At 38.3% G+C, this 16,963-nt stretch overlaps 1 protein-coding gene across 21 annotated transcripts in view; it reads right to left on the reverse strand.

The window, feature by feature from the left end:
- LOC124422302 (mucin-5AC-like) overlaps window positions 1-16,963 on the reverse strand; it is a 244,176-nt gene that overhangs the window by 3,250 nt on the left and 223,963 nt on the right. For 17 of the 21 annotated variants that reach the window (XM_046958577.1, XM_046958576.1, XM_046958575.1 and 14 more), the window contains 13 exons: window positions 14,082-14,154; window positions 13,856-13,896; window positions 12,370-12,528; window positions 10,832-11,923; window positions 10,606-10,724; window positions 10,368-10,528; window positions 10,016-10,287; window positions 8,478-8,718; window positions 6,330-6,470; window positions 3,408-3,602; window positions 2,824-2,886; window positions 2,254-2,522; window positions 169-386 (listed from right to left, as the gene is read on the reverse strand). In XM_046958577.1, coding sequence (XP_046814533.1) covers window positions 169-386; window positions 2,254-2,522; window positions 2,824-2,886; window positions 3,408-3,602; window positions 6,330-6,470; window positions 8,478-8,718; window positions 10,016-10,287; window positions 10,368-10,528; window positions 10,606-10,724; window positions 10,832-11,923; window positions 12,370-12,528; window positions 13,856-13,896; window positions 14,082-14,154 — 3,044 coding nt within the window. Of the gene's footprint in view, window positions 1-167; window positions 387-1,255; window positions 1,302-2,253; window positions 2,523-2,823; window positions 2,887-3,407; window positions 3,603-6,329; window positions 6,471-8,477; window positions 8,719-10,015; window positions 10,288-10,367; window positions 10,529-10,605; window positions 10,725-10,831; window positions 11,924-12,369; window positions 12,529-13,855; window positions 13,897-14,081; window positions 14,155-16,963 lie in introns of those variants that run through there. The other 4 variants (XM_046958584.1, XM_046958580.1, XM_046958579.1 and 1 more) reach the window with 4 other exon arrangements.

Here is a 16,963-nt window from a genome sequence, read left to right on the forward strand (position 1 = left end):
TAAAAAGAAACATGAGATATCTGTATAATTAATGATCGATAATATAGAAAATGATAATGTAGGTGACATGTAAGAAATTCTCGATAATTTAATTAAGATAAAGTTAAAACTTTCTTGTCAACAGAAGGTAAAGTACAAAGATTATCGACCGAGGATACGAACACTAACCTTCTCGCCCTGCTTTAATTGATTCTCCATGGCGGTGATGTCGGAACGCAGGCGCAGTACTTGCGACTCAACTCGAGCGTTCTCCCTTTGGAGTTCTGTGATTTCAGCCTCCAGTGTATAGAGGTCCTCGCCCTGGGCACTCGTGGACCCACCACCGCTCGTGTTACCCTGACCCGCGCCCACCGCACCCCCGTGAGCCGGACCACCGGCGTCCACCCCTATAGTTAGCAAAGACACGGACCGGTTCATCAAACTATCCCTCAAAACGATTACTTTTTACGGTTTCCAGCAGTTTCTTTGCATCTACGAGTATTTCATAAATTAGAAGTATTTTAATGCTTCTAAATGCGATATTTTAAGTAATTGTTAAAAATTAGATTATACAAAGAATCTGACTATTGGAAACAGTAAAATTCAAAGTCTTTGATCATTGTCAATTAAGATCTCATATATATTTCTTGTGGAAGACTTTCTACGTATTCATATAAAAGCACTTCGGCGTTTGCTCAGAGGAAAGTCAATATCGAAATGCACTAAAACTTTACAAACGTGGTATTGTAGCGAATATGTGGGATATGCTGTGAGGACCAATTTGGAGCCGCCAATTAAGCGGCATGGTTATAGGTGTAATGCTTAGGTGCGCAGGTTTCTGTTACGCCGATTACTTATTTCATTGCTATAAACCTAATTTACTATGATAAGAATCTTTGATCTTTCGAACACACTATCGTAATATACATCAAGTAACAGACGCACTAACCTGACTGAAGTGCTGCAGGAGTGAATGAGTTAGGATAACGAGGTATATTTCATAGGACAGCGTGAGGTGCCATCATACCAGATAGTAGAAGAAATAGGAGATACCGAGTGCTGGTTGTCAATATTTACAATTTTTCATTACAATACAGACCTTCCCAAGATAAATTTTATTTTTTTATTTTTATATAAAAATGCAGATATATATGCTCTTATTACTAATACCAACACTCGGACATCGTCTCGTAAAAGTAAAATTACTGGTGTGTGGATTTTGTATATAACACCGAAAACACATAGAAAACATGTGGCGAGTACGTCAGTTCCTTACCTTCAAAAGTAAACGTTCTCCTCAAAGCTCAATGACAGGAAAGGAGCTGATCGTGATCCCAGAATAAATCAGAATATATTATTTTTCATTATAATGATATACCGCTTACTTTGTTTTTATATTTTTTTCTTGCATATTATATAGGAGAGGTAATAACGCGAGACTAATACCGAAAAACAGGTGAGGACAGATGAGTGAAGATAATGTTATTTATTTCGGTTTAGGTATTTTATCGGCTGAATTATTATAAGTTGCTTCTTTCTAACGTCACTATATATAAATTTTGATAGTGAATTCAGGTTTAAACACATCTGAATCATAGTGACGTGAGAAACGAGTTAACGTAATGCAACATCGTACATAAAAAATTTAAAGAAAAGTGAACGAAAAATATGTAAGGAGACAGAAAGACGAAAAAGGAAAAGGAAAGGGTTTACCATCGTTGGTATGACAGCACATCATTGCATGGAGAATAGAGCGTGGCATAGCACAGGACTGAGTATAAGGTCTGATACGCACAAGTTTACAAATAAAAATTTGCAATATCACATATTTCGATACTTCACTCATCCAGATACGAGTCGTTCCTAATTTATGATAATATGATATTAGTTAATCAATAAGACAACAAACACATTTGGTCCAACAAAATAATTTAAATAAAATAATCTCGCCTGGATGAGAATCATCGAAAGCATGAAAGAGTATGCAAAGTTATTTTGACACTTTCTAATGCCTCTTCTACGCTAATTTCATTTTCCATTACGTATCAAAACGCATATTTCATTTATAATTATGATAACTGCGTGCGAGAAGGCCGAGTCAAATTTGTCTCGAAAAAAACCTTCAATTGTTCGCAGCTAAAAATTTCATAAGCTGGATATCATACTCTGCCCACGCGCGGTATATCTTGTCCTCCATTTTTTACTCTTCCATCAATAATTTGACAGGAGGTTTTTCTGGGCATAAAAAGGCAGAAGCAACGGCTAAATCCTCACCGGGGATTCCTTTGCTGTACATGCTGGACATATCCTCGAACTTCGGCTTCTTGACAGCATGTCCGGCTATAGGACAACCAGAGAGAGATCTATGCGTGGAGAAAGAGCCATTTATGTGACCGATACCATCGCAGCCGGGAGTAGGACAATTGACACCTTCAAATTTCATCGCTGTCGTCGCTGCAATTGCTGCTTTGTGTTGTTCGACTGTTCCACCAGACTCCAACACACGCATTTTGTTTCTATTTGCAATTGGACATCCAGATGCACTGCAATGCGTTAAAGTTGTTAATTGGATAAATAAATGTCTGAAAATAAAGTTCTTACGTGATATATATTAAATGCATATGTGATTTATTGTTTCTATCCTTGCTTCTTGGCTGTAATATGCAACATCGAATATATCACCGATAGTGAATATTTTCAATGCATCGATACGAAGCATTTTCTTTAAGAAAATCTCGTCAATTTGATTTGTAACTTCAATTAATCCATATATATTAATTTGAGGTAATCGTGCTGAGGCAGAAATGGGCTACTGTTCTCTTTGCTTATCTTCGTTAGCCTTACCTGCGATGTGACAAGAATTTGCCAGTAGCATGGCCAGATCCGTCGCAACCTGGGATAGGACATCTGTAGTTCAAAATGGTAAGACCACCATTACCAGCACCGTACAACATCCATCCACACAGAGTAAGCGTGAAACGAGCGGAAACCGCCAGTTATTAGTCAGCGTCTTCGCCTTTACTCGGATAGGGAGAGTTAGTACGTGGTTGTACGTGGATGGGTTTCCCCTTTTGGTCTCGTAGCAGATCTTGGTACGTGCAATGCGGTCACGTAGATACCTGCTTTAGCTACGTGTAACGTGCGAACGCGACGAAAACGCAAATTGAGATAGCGATTACTACCGACCCAGCAAATTGCAGAACTTGGAGAAGATCAGAATTTCACGAAACCGAATCTTTAAGATTTACTAGCGAATTCATTTGAAAATGTATATGTTTATGAGAGAATAAATTTCAATCTGCCACAGGCATCGAGATCACCTCTATCATCGATTAAATTAAAGGTCACGATTTACAATATACGGAAGGTGTATAAAAATGAATAGAAAAAAGACAACAGTGCATATAACGATTATTCGAGCAACTGACCTCAATGGTTCAGAATCCTGTCCATCCCTAGGTTTGCTTTTCGGTTTATTAGCTCGTGGACAACCAGACAAACTTCTGTGAGACGAATAGTTTCCTGTGACGTGTCCAGATCCGTCACATCCTGGCGTGGGGCATTTTAACTCTTGAGAATGCGCTTGAATTTGAGAACGATCGGCTCGCGGACAACCAGAGAGGCTAAAAGTTTAAGATAGGCCAGGTCAAATTAAAGCTGTTCAGCATTTACCATGATGACTACGCGCTGCTCTATTCGGTGAAATAAGTACATATCTCTCTGAAATAATATCGTAATTATTAAACGCTAAATAAACATATTGCAACGCCGTAATCTTCATGGTTTTGTTCACGAACGTACACCTCAAGAACATCCAAGGTCTCCAGCAATACATCGCATGCAATTCACGCGACGTTGCCATGAGGTTTGCGAGAATACTTACATCGAATTTTCAATGCAGGATCCATCATTGGTTTTGTGTGATCTAAAAGGATAGACCTCGATGAGTTCCAAGTGCTCCATTTTGGTGGATATCCATTACCGATGGAACATATTAAATCGTACTAAACAAAGGTAATACTGAGGAAAATCGCCTCACCGAGATCACCCAATTAGATTTCTTATTTGCTATGTTATTATAAAAAGATAACTTTTCGCGCGAGTAAAACTTGGACGACTTGCCTTGCATCCGGTTCAAACGAAAAAAATTTGAGAGCGATATATTGTGCTTTTATTTATTTTCTCGATAATCACATGCGTATTCGTACAAGGATATGCAGGTCTTACATTGTCCTCGGAAGCCTGATGTATCTTTAATTGCATATTTGAAACGGGCAATCAACGAAGATCGATTTAAGTAGCATGCAAATGGCAACGCCGTGTTCCAATTGGATCACTCATGAGGTGTCGCTCGTAAGGTCGATCGCGTTTCAGGTTCATGTCAACACAAGGTCAGCCTTACTCTAAGAACACTGAAAGGGAGAGCAGGAAGCACACTCACACCTGACCCCAGTGAAACTCGTCAATTGCCAATTATTTAAATTTCTGCATGAATTAGAATTGCTCTGCAAAAAGTATTTTCGATAGTCATTCAATTCTTTTTTCTCCGTCACGGTTCTGCTCTGACATGGTCATTGACAACAGTTCGCTACAAAGCTGCCCACCTGAGGCTGGCGAAAGTTGATCAATATGGCGGATTTTTGGTGATCGAGTATACCAGTCCGAAAAACTTACGCTACTGTAACAAGATTTACGCCGATGAAAGCCTCGTAAATGGACAAGTCTTCTCCCGCACAATTATGAAAGCACTTTTCATCATGATTTTGTCATCCCTTTTCGTAGGGGTCGGGTCGAAATGGGAGGAAATGAAAAAGTTCATTCAACACGAAACTTATCTACACACTTTGATATAACGTATTGTATTACAAAACCAATATATATTTACGCATGTAAAAAAGACATAAATGGAGTAAAAGAGAAAGGGTGACAGACAGAGTCATCTTATGAGAAAAACATAAGGTTATATCATACTCATGTAAAAGCTAGTATCAGCAGTTATATCGAGTATACAAAATGGCTCAACTAGGAAGGAGGGTTTTCTAGAAGTATGTTCGATGACGCAAAAACACCTAAGAAGCCACTACGAATCACCGACACGCAATGGTACAAAACCCCCATATAAAGTATTCTATACATATATATACATTGATGTATATATATGATTTTTACAACAAATTGGACAATTAATGTAGACGCTTTGATTTTATACATATGTATAAAGATATATGGTACGTTCGCCAGGAATTTGTAATCCAAGATGAAAATGAAAATAAATGATCAAACGGATGAGAATCATCTAGCGAGAACAATTCCTGTGTTTCTTGATTACTCTTAATTGTTAATCGATAACAATTTATGAATTTTTACGAGAAAACTATTATTGGTTAGATTAGAGTAAAAGGATTCAGTGATGTGTACATATGTAGTATACTTGTGTGTAGCGTGCGTTCGTGCGTGCTGCATCGCTGTTTTCATATACAAAATATATACCAAATGCGATGTCAACATTTAAATATTTTAGTTATTTATGATTTTATGGATAAAATGTACAGGACAAAGTTTTACATTATTTTAAGGTGCACATTTGACGATGAAAAGAATTTTTTCTTAAGCTTATTTTTTTACAAGATCTCAAAATCGTCAGCATTTTTTTGTTTCAAAGAATTGCTATAATTTTTTACATGAATTGATTCTGTATATGCCATACTGAATAAAAAAGTATTAGAGTATAATGTCGAAAAATAATTAATTCTCGATGTATTTTAGAAAAATGTTTGAAAATACAATTGTAACAAACTATTTTTTGGTTGAAGTTAAAAAAAACAGTAAAAAAGATGAAAGATTGAAGGTGAACTACATACTCACGATCATATTTTTTTCGCAACTGCACTTGCACATGCATTATTGCAGTTGCCAAAAAAAGTATAATCACTCATTTTTTCCTGTAATAGTTCTTTCTAACCTTAACCAAAAAAGATATGATTTGTTACAGTTACGTGAATTATCAGATAATTTTTAAAAATATCTCGCGAACTAATAATTTATGATGTTGTACCCTAATATTGTTCTATTCAGAAAAACATGAAGAATCAATTAATGCAAAAAGATTGTAAAGTTCTATTTAAAAAAATACCGATGATCTTGAGATCTCATAAAAAGGTGACTTGGAAAAAACTTCTTTCTGCTGTTAGATAATCTGTCTCTTGAAATAATATAACTTTGTATATTTTCTACATAAAACTATAAATAACGAAGATATTTAGATGTTCTTATTTAAATACTGCATTTGGTATATGTATATAATCTGAACGTCGATGTCAATGTCAATGTCAATGTCAATGCTGCCTTGCCTTCTGTGGGTAGCGTAGTTCCCCGAGACATGACCCATGCCATCACAGGACGACGTGGGGCACTGTATCAGCTCCTTGCCGTCGCGGCCACGAGGGGCGGGCCGAGGTGCAAAATTCAACGTGTGCCTCCTTATATTCATACTGCACGGAACAAGATGAACAATAAAACAATCTCTCCGCGATTGCTCGTCTCACTTATGTGCCTGCCATCCGAGCTACGAAAAAATCGCGTGTTGTAACTCGCTAAACCATAACTAGCGTTGAACGCGTGTAATAGTTTATTTCCAACAATAACCGTAGATAATCTAACCGGACAACTTCGGCCGACGCAAGCTACCCGAAAAGTATTTCTCTTATGAAACGGTAGTTTACACATTACATCGTGTGCGAGCAAATCTCTAACTGAACACGCTATCATCCGAGAAAAAGAAAAAGAGATAGAGAGAGAGAGAGAGAGAGAGAGAGAGAGAGAGAGAGAGAGGAGAAAAGGAGTAGGTGTTGAGAGAGAGAGAGAGAGAGAGAAAAGAGAAAAGGAGTAGGTGTAGAGAGAAAGAGAGCGAGATACAATAGCGAGAAGTTTTATTGCGTTCTGCAACTTTTCTCGGAAAGGGGACTGCCTGCTACTATTGCTGCTTCTACCGATGCTCCTCTTCGCATTTGCGATCACAAGCAACGATATATGAAACAGCCGAGAAAAATGCTCCCCTTCTTTTCACGGAGAAAGAGAAGGAATACGCGTAGGAGGAGGAGAAAAGAGGGACGAAAGGAGAACACGTGGATCGGAATCGATGAAAGCAGACGATTCATTCCTACTTCGCTCGTCTCCTCCTGGTCTCGTAGATGGGCGAACTCACCGTGGGCTATGAGATGCCCTGAAAACCTCGATGACCCTTGAGTGGCCACGATATTGCTGGGAAACCGAGCCAGCGGACGCGGACTTGAGTGCAATTCACTGGTTCGCCCCCGGCTTTGCCCTATCTGCCATCCTGTTTTCTAGTCTTCGTCTCTAACCGCTTTCCTCTACCTTTGCCGTATATCTAACTACATACGTTGTTAAATTCCTGACTCCAAGGAACCTATTTTTATAGAATCCTTTCTGGAATTTAATCCGTGCCCATTGTTCGGTGAGCTCGAAACAGATAGGTATTTAACCTAATGAAAGTAATTTCTTTTGGATTGAAATCAGAACCATTTTCTTATTAGCAAAATGCAAGATATTCGAAAAGTATTGTCGTGAAACTTAGTATAAATATTTCATGAATATATGAATGTAGTGAAAATTATGACTCAGTGTCGGTACGTCAAATTTTGTATAAGTAAAGTGTATGAAAGGAACGAATCCAGTTGTAGCTAAGACATTGTTCCGAGCTTTAACTCTAACGGGACAGCGGCTATAGCCCTATAATCCAGTGCGGTAGCAACTACCTCGCCTTCCCTTTCAACCTTATCCTCCCTTGGCAGCTCACCACCTCTACCTATACTTTGGCTTGTCCTCTCTACTATGCTTCTCTTCTCTTCTCTTTCTCCTCCACTTCTCTGTCTCTCTCTCTTTCTCTCTCTTTCTCTCTCTCTGTCTCTCTCTCTATCTCTCTTTCTCTCTCTTTCTCTCTCTCTCTCTGTCTCTCTCTCTCTATCTCTCTTTCTCTCTACCTCTTATATGCCTCGAATCGCGCCTTCTATGCCATACCACCAAGCTTTACGTCAATTAGAATAAGGTTGGCACTTTCGGTACGAAGAGTAATTACTTTAATTAACAAAATGGAGGTAGGTATGCGTAGCCTCTCCCCTTGCACCGTCCGTCGATGTTAGCCGTCGCCTTTCCGCCTTTTCGAGCTTCGGGCGCGAATATATCGCGAGAGAGATTCGCGCGACCCTTTCCGCAAGGCAAGTACCAAATATATAGATCTTCTCGTGCGAAATTGTCCTATGAGTGTTGCTTTTCTATTTATCTTATAAGAATATTTTATTATATATTTGTCACGTCTCTATTGTTATTATTATTGGACGTATGTTCGACTTGAAATAGAACTTAATTCATTACAAATGATGAGCAGACTCTTACAACTACCGAAAAATAAAGTACAATTCCTTTAATGGATGAATTTTGGAGAATCGTAGGTAAATGTGATCGTATTGTATATTTCTTACCTGTCATCTTTACCAGATGGTTTATCGAGAGGTCCGACGGTATGTTGTGGCGGCGGCATACTGTAACACGGTGCTGGGGTATAACCTGCTGGAATTTGGTATCCAGAAGTTACTGGACCTGCAGGATAAGTTCCACCACAATTATAACCAGCGGTGGGGTAGGGAGTATAAGTGTTTCCAGGATATTCTGGCTGTACACCAGCCATACCGTAACCTGGATGTGGGCTCATAGGTCCATATCCTATGAACAAAATATCATATCAAATATGATTAATACAATGATTAAAATTCAAATATTGTATGTATTCTGCTTTATAGAAGAACAGAAAAACGTAGACAAGACTTTATTCAAATGAACTTAATTTTACTACACAGTATGAATTTCATTAATAAAAAAAATTACTTTTTACTTCACTAGAATACGCATCTAATGCTTAGAATGTTATATAGAACACGACGGACTAAAGAAAGATAAAAAAACGAAAAGGATAAAGGTGTGTCGCGCGAGCAACGAGTTGCTTGATTAACCGTTGTATAATCTACACGTTTATTTACTGGCAAGAATTCATTTCGTTGTGAGAGAAAAAACGTGAAGTGCAAATAGCCGACGGATGGAAGGACGGTGTGCGCGACGTTGCAGGAACACGTTGATGGCGAACGAACATGGTAGTGTGCGCTCGAATGTTTCAATTTCAATAACTACTCCCCAGCGTCTGAGTCCGGACAATATTGGCCGCACCGGACTTTTGCCAGCTTCGTGTACGCGAAATATTGATAATTAACAATGGCCGTGTACCGTCACGGTGGGTGGTTCGATATGGAAGGGTGTACTGTGAACGTCCAGAATGAAAGAGAGTGAGCGAGTGTCTATGTACGTGTGTACGGGAGAGAGGAAGAGAGAGAGAGAGAGAGAGAGAGAGAGAGAGAGAGCGAGAGAAAGAGAGAGAAAGAAAAAGCGTGAGAGAAAATGGGAGAAAGAGAGAGAAAGAAAGAGCGTGAGAGAAAATGGGAGAAAGAGATGGGGAATATGAGAGATAAAGAGCAAAAGAGACAGAGGGGACGCGTAGGTGGTTTGGAATGCCAAGGCACGAAGAGACCGAGGAAAATGAGAGTTGGGCCATAGGTGCCTATTATGGCAGTCGTGTACTGTTCTGGCGAATTTTTATTCGACGGTTGTAACCACGTATCTCTCTCTCACCCTCCTACGTTTCTCATGCTTCTCGAAACCCCGAGGGCGTCGCACTCTTTGTTCTCTTCCGCGCGTTTCATCCACGAACTTTCTCTTTGCCACCCTTACTATTATCGGTAGATATAACACACATCGACGTAACGACAAGCTAACATTTCATGTTATGGTACCTTGTTATAATCGACTATCTTTCATCACTGTGAACTTTTTACATACGAAAGTGATAACTTGACTTCTTTAAACATCAACCCGAAGAAAGATATCAGTAGGTAGTATACAATTAAGAGTTATAATTTATTTTATAATTTATTAGTGTTCGAGCTATGATAGAGATAATGCAATAACTCACCAGTAGGATCTCGGTAAGCGTCCATATAGTGGGAACCTCCACTGTCGGGAGTGCTTTCACGACTATATGCAGCAACGTGCACACCGGGTGGTGGGAATCCTGGGACAGGCCTGATTCCTGGACCCCCACTGAAGTTGACTGGTTCGTTCGCCGTAGAGAAATCCACGGGTTCGGTTTGTTCCTCGATTGGTCGTGGTGCCGGAAAGCCTGGACCTACTGGAACCGCTACGGCTTCTCCATGACCCGTGGAGTATTGAGGACTTGGTGCACCACTAGAAAAATAAAATACATCGAATCATTTACATTTTTATAAAAATAAATAATATTTCAATTTTTTTGATTAAATAATTACCTATGGAGTCTATTCACGCTAAGGTCCAATGTTTGGCCTTGAGGACTAGGGACTTGAGGACTGGCAGTCAAGTGAGGACTCGCAGCAGCTTGCGGGCTGCCTCCGACAGTTTGACCTCCTCCATATTGCGGACTGAGGCTGCTCGATCCATAAGGAGGAGCCTGGAAATAATTTTAACAAGTCGTATAAATATTCTTTCACAAATGCATTTTACAAATATTGCAAAATTTTGATTAACCTGTGGACTGGTCGAAGTAACACTTGACGTGGATAGATCCATCACTGAACCACCTGGAGATGTTGGCGGACCACCCGGCTTTTGCATTTGTTGAACTTGTGCTACTGTCACGCATTTTACTAACATACAAATAATTAAAATGATCGTGAATAATTGTTGATATTGTAAGAAGAAAATTTGATATAGTAAGAAAAAATAAATGTTCTTATAAATAAATAATACCTACCATCCTCTGTTTTCATCATGCCTGCTGCCGTAGCTGCAGCCATAACCATTTGATGTTGTTGTGCGGCGGCTGCAGCTTCCTGATGATAAACGCGTTCCTGTTCCTCGGGCGTCATGCCGGTCTGCCCCAAATAATACATATTCGATCTTGAATGCAGCTGCTGTTGTTGTTGCTGTTGTTGTTGTTGCTGCTGCTGTTGCTGTTGTTGTTGTTGCTGCTGCTGTTGAGCTTGAATTGGGGCACAAGTTTGTGCATCGTATCTTTCGTATGCTGACGTAGTACCTGGATCGTACGGTCGATGATTAGCAGCGTTGGCTATTGCATTTTCGTAACCTCTCGCAGCGGCGATCTCATTCGAATAAGTAACTACAGGTCGTGCGATATTGGTTGCTCCTGGATGTATATATGCTCTCGCATGTTCGGCAGATCTGTGATGATAAAGTTCTTCACTAGTAGTGGCAGCTGCTGCTGCGGCAGCAGCAGCAGCCATCATTGCTGAAGACTCGTATGGTGATCTTTGTGACATTTGATGGCTCATTCTTGTATCTTCGACCATTGGCATGGGATAAGCGACGGTCGGTTGCATCGGCAAAACATGATGTGTTGGATGTTGATTAGGATGATGTATACTTCCTCCTATAGTACCTCTTGAGCCCATTGCATCCATTGATGACAATGAAGAGGAATTTGAGTCTTGATTCATATAAGAGTCATATGTAGGTCGAACTGTTGGTGGTGGAGGAGGTGGTGGCGAATTCACACGGCATGATACAGTATCTTCCGTTTTAGGTACCAACAGGTCTGATGTATTTTGACCTCTACTTGGTAAAGGATTGCAGCAACTACCACTGGCAGTCATGTTCTCGGTCTTAGGAACTATCTTGCTTGGGCGAGAAGGTGGACTTTCCTCTGATGTTTTCGGAGGCTTCACATTTATCCCTGTGCTTTTCGTCGAAGCATAATAGTCGTAAGTCAAGGAACTTATCACTGGCTTTGTATCTTGACCCGCTGACGAGTACTGCGAATAGGATTTGCTGTCCATTGATGGTGGCAGTAGATTTGTGCTGATATATTCTGGAGGTATTCCTGACACTATTGTAAAAAAATGAATCATTTGACATATCGTGTTTTAACGAAAAACTCTATAGGAAATAATACTAGGCAGAAATTCAAAAATCGAAATTCGAAGATCGAAAGAAGTTCTTCAATACTACATCGGAATTGCTCTTCCTCTCTCTCTCTCTCTCTCTCTCTCTCTCTCTCTCTCTCTCTCTCTTTCTCTATCTATCTATCTAAATATTATATGACTTTTAAACAGTATTTGTCAAATATATATTACAAAGAATGAACTCGAGATAATTATCGAATTTTTTTTCATAAAACGCAAGATCGAAAATTGGATGTGTGTCCTGTAACAACCCACACTCTGTCTACCCCTAACATTTAATCCTTATCTCACAGTAGGGCTTGATGTCATGGCAGGATTTTCTTGACCAGCGAATGGGGCTCGAGCGAGGGATGCCAATGTTTTACCTTACCTTGTGCCTTGTGTCGTGCTTCGCGTGCGGCCTGCTTATTTGCCGCAGCTATGGGACACCCGGAGAGGCTTCTATGCGTGTTCCTATTAGAGCTGACATGACCACGGCCGTTGCAACCAGGCGTCGGGCATTTCAAAATAGTCTCATGCATCGCTAGAACTAGAGAGAACCCAGAGACACGTGGCGTCGATCAGACACACACACACACACGGAATATGGAGGAATATTTTTTATGCTTATAAGCTTTTCATATCGAGTACAACCATGTAAACATGGATATAGTATTAAATATTTTTATGCATTGAGTATAATTATCACGATTGAGTATTACTCCTATTATCATTCTAAAGAATACAAGGATTATAAGGTAGGATTATTATCGATTATCGTGGATATCGGAAGGGTTCCAGATTGATACATTTTAATAAAATAAACAACAGAAAACATGTAAAAATAAAATGTGTAGCATAGAGATTATAGGAATACAGGAATAATGAATAATAAGTAAGTTTACACAACGTTATCAATAACGATAAATCAATGTGTAATGACAATCAAATATACCAAGCGGGTAGAGAGAAACACAAGAGATAAAGATATAATTAATAGAGAGATAAATTATAATGCGATTTGAAGTATTTTGTGTATAGTAAAGCACTGTATATTTTTTGGAAAGATACTAGTAGCATAGTAAGGTGTTTAATTTGGTTTCGTACTGTTTAACAATGTGTACCTGTGTTTTAATGTAATGTAAATTATCGAAAAAATATAGCGAAGGTTGAATTTCCAAAAAGTGACGCGTAAAATATCGATTGCTTGAAATTTCAACGAGTTTCGTTTATACGATGAAGTACATTTAAAGGTACCCCCCTGATTTGTAACAAGTAAAATATAGCATATATGCAATATCCTATTACGATTTCTAAATGGGTATTAAGAGGCTGACGAAGGAAAAGTCGCAAGGTAATAATACTCAATCGCATAATCCTCCGTTCGATAGTTAGACGCATACGGAATGCCGAGGGTCCTTCGCACTTCTCGTGTCTCGAGTTCTCCACAGGTTCGTAGGTACGTCCAAGAAAACCAAGTTCAAGTGTGGTGATAAAACTCTCTACTATATAATAATAAACTACGAACACAAAAAACGAGATAAATGAAACAGAACAGAACGCAATAAATAAAGCTCTCTACCCCGCAAACAAAAAGCACAGAAAATGTATAACAAAGACAGACAGACAGACACACATAATGGAACGCAGGCTCGTTTCTTTCTCGTGTTGATCGTTTTACGATCTCATATGTCGATTTTAATGTATTCGCGAATATATGAAGAAACGTAGTAATGAAACGAGTTTTTAATCTTTCATCATCGAATGTTTTTAATATATCGCAATTATCGCTCCCTTATTTCGTCGTTTCAAAAAGGCGCTCTCGCAAAAAGAAGATGCACTACGATAAGGAATCTTTTAAATAAAAAAATACTTACTTTCAGGCGTTAGTTTATCCTTTCGTGGACAACCAGAAAGACTGTGAACAAATAAACATTAACATTAAAGTCTCATTATTGTTTCCATTAATTTGAAAGTTCAAATCGATCGTCAAGGTCATTTCTATTCGCTATTGAAATTCGATTTCACTGTAGAGAAACGCGTAGCTGTCTAATCAAACGGGGTAGAGGGTAAAGCGCGGATTAATTACCGATAATTGCTTACCTGCGGTGATGGGAATAGAGTCCGGTCACGTGACCCTGCCCCGTGCAACCTGGGGTTGGACACTTGTTGCCTTCTGTAACAAATCAAAATGAAGTACGTAAATCGATGTTTGCCTGGTTGTTTCTCCTTTTATGTAAATGTACAATATTTAATCTCAAATATTATCAATGAATTAATAAAACTCGAAAGGGCACGAGTTTGATACACAATAATTGCTTTCTATATATAATTATAAAGTATCATTTATCAATTGTTGTATCCTTTGAAATAAATCAGAGGAATTCGATCTGTATGAAGTTCTGGTCGTATCTGTTTAATTCGTGATAATACATGTGTGCGATTTTATAATCACGCTCTGATGAGTAACAATCTATTGTCGAAAGTTGTTTTCTCTTGTACTTTATCTGTTAAACGCCACGCAACAATCGATATTTTGATTTAATACAAGCTTTATTTATATTTCAAAATTAACAAGGAGAATATATCCTGCGGTTACGATTCAGCAAAAAATTATTCCGCAAAATTAACATTATATTAACTTCTGTATAATAAAGATATTGATTGGTTTACAAAATGTACATTTAATATGTTGGTAATAGTCAGCAGTATATTACACCTGTACAATATTGTATTCGATTGTCGTCGATGTATTGAGTTGAATGCAAATTAACTATTAAATGGATGACAACCGAACATGTTCAACATCACGTCATTGTTTCGTAGGGAAGTAATAGTACGTGGGGTGCATATTCAATATATGTGTCGTTTGTTAATATATCCTGAAACCTTAATCCTTCTTTAAACAAATTTAAAAAAAAAATTGGAACTTCTTTTTTATCATTTTTAAAAAATTTTTTTTTTATATTTCTAATAAACTTATTTACAAAAAGGTTAAACTAAAATATAGATATACGAATGGTCAATCTGAAAATCCTGTAGTAGTCACGTATCCTCTCGAATAACCTCTGGGATTTCTGTCTACTACGGTTAATCCTCGGAGATTATCATGGGTATATATGGTCGCCCTAGAATCTTCAACGAGATAAAGAAGTAAATTCCCTCTCTAGACGAATAAAATTAACGATTTCTAAATAAAGAAATTAGTTCGAAATTTATAGATTGTAATAGGAAAAAAGGGTACGAATTTTATATCATTCATTTGTTACTTTTTCTTTTTAATTAGTGGTATAATTCGCTTATTAATGTGCAAATAGTAAAATAATGTGCAAATAGTAAAGATATGATAATAAATACAAATATCTATGATGTTACTACTATTACTTTTATTTTAGGTAATATTCAATATAGTTTATAATAGTCAACTTCTAAAATATTTTTTCGAGTATTTTTTATAGCTACTTCGTCCTAATACTTCATGAAATTAATACTGATGCCAGACGAGAAGACCATACCCAAACAACCGACATCAGCATCTGTCGTGTACTAACTGCACCTTGATAGTAGGTATGGTATACACTATGACGATCACGTTCGTGTTCTCAGAGTGACCTCGCGTGACCAGACAATTACAGGTTGTCAATAAGTGCAGGTAGTCGAGAAGTATCAATCTATTGTGATGAGGCGAATGGCTCCTATTTTCTATTCTCAGACTAAGTCGATAAAATAGTGAAAGTCTACAATATAAATCTACCATATTTAAGTTACACACATTGAACAAGTTTTATCATAAATTATTATTGACGTTAATTATTCATTTGAGTGTCTGCTATTGTAATTTTATATTTATTTTGTTAAAGTAAGCAAATGGTTTATAGAAAAAATTCAACACCTACGGTATATATACATGTATATATATATATATATATATGTGTGTGTGTGTGTGTGTGTGTGTGTGTGTGTGTGTGTGTCTGTGTGTACATAGGTAAGTTTGTCATATGTATCACAGGGGTCGAAGACGGATTCTGAGAGAACCTTAAGGATGAATCCAAGTTTAGGTTGGGGTGTTGAAGCTTTCCCCTGGAGTAAGCGCACTTTTATAAACTTTGTCTTGTACTAATCCCCCTCTGGCTCTGATCCCTCTAGCTAACTACGGCCGATCCTGAATCGGCTGCCATGACGGCAGAAAACTTCATCAGGCCGTCATTTCGCGTTCTAGAGAGTGAGATAGAGACGAACCTTGCTTAGATGTTCGCGTTCTCCTTAAGGCGACTGAAGTCCGACCACTTCATAAATTGGATTACGACACGTGACGTCATTAGCGGCATACTTTATTTGCAGAGTTCCAACCTTATGTCGGAATTAACGATAAAAAGTACTACCGTATTTGTTAAACGTGATCGGTGTTTTTAAAATTATTGGAATAGAAACGGTTGAAGTTTTATTTGAAATTGGATTTGTAAGAAATCGCTGATACTATTTCTACAAACATTAATTGTAATTTGTCAGAAAACTAATTAATTATAATTAAATTGCATGTAAAGGTGTACCAAAATCATTTAATATTTCTGTTTAGAGCGAAAGGCTTCTGGATTTCATGCCTTTTTAATTAGGATCGGTCTAAAAAACTGTGATGAAATAAGTGAGGACATGCGGTTAGCCACTGGTAGGATTAATAAATTAGCCGTAAGGTTTTAAAACCGACTTGTCGTTGGTGGCTAAGCTCAAAAAAGAAGAAAAAACGAAGGGGAAGATAATGGTTCCGGTCAACAAAATGAATAGAGGCACGCACTGTTCTTTACGGATGTCTGAATAGACTTGTAACAAGTCAGTCGTACCATGATTCTTTCTCTTTTTGTTCCCTCGTATCGTCTCTTTTTTTTCTGCAGGATCCTAAGTCAGGGTAGGTAGAGAGACAGAGGAAACGAGTGGAATCAAGGGGTGAGAATGAGGATGAGCAGTAGCCGCTGAGGGTGAGGCTGAGG

This window comes from Vespa crabro, chromosome 2 (genome assembly GCF_910589235.1).
Source record: "Vespa crabro chromosome 2, iyVesCrab1.2, whole genome shotgun sequence".
NCBI lineage: Eukaryota > Metazoa > Arthropoda > Insecta > Hymenoptera > Vespidae > Vespa > Vespa crabro.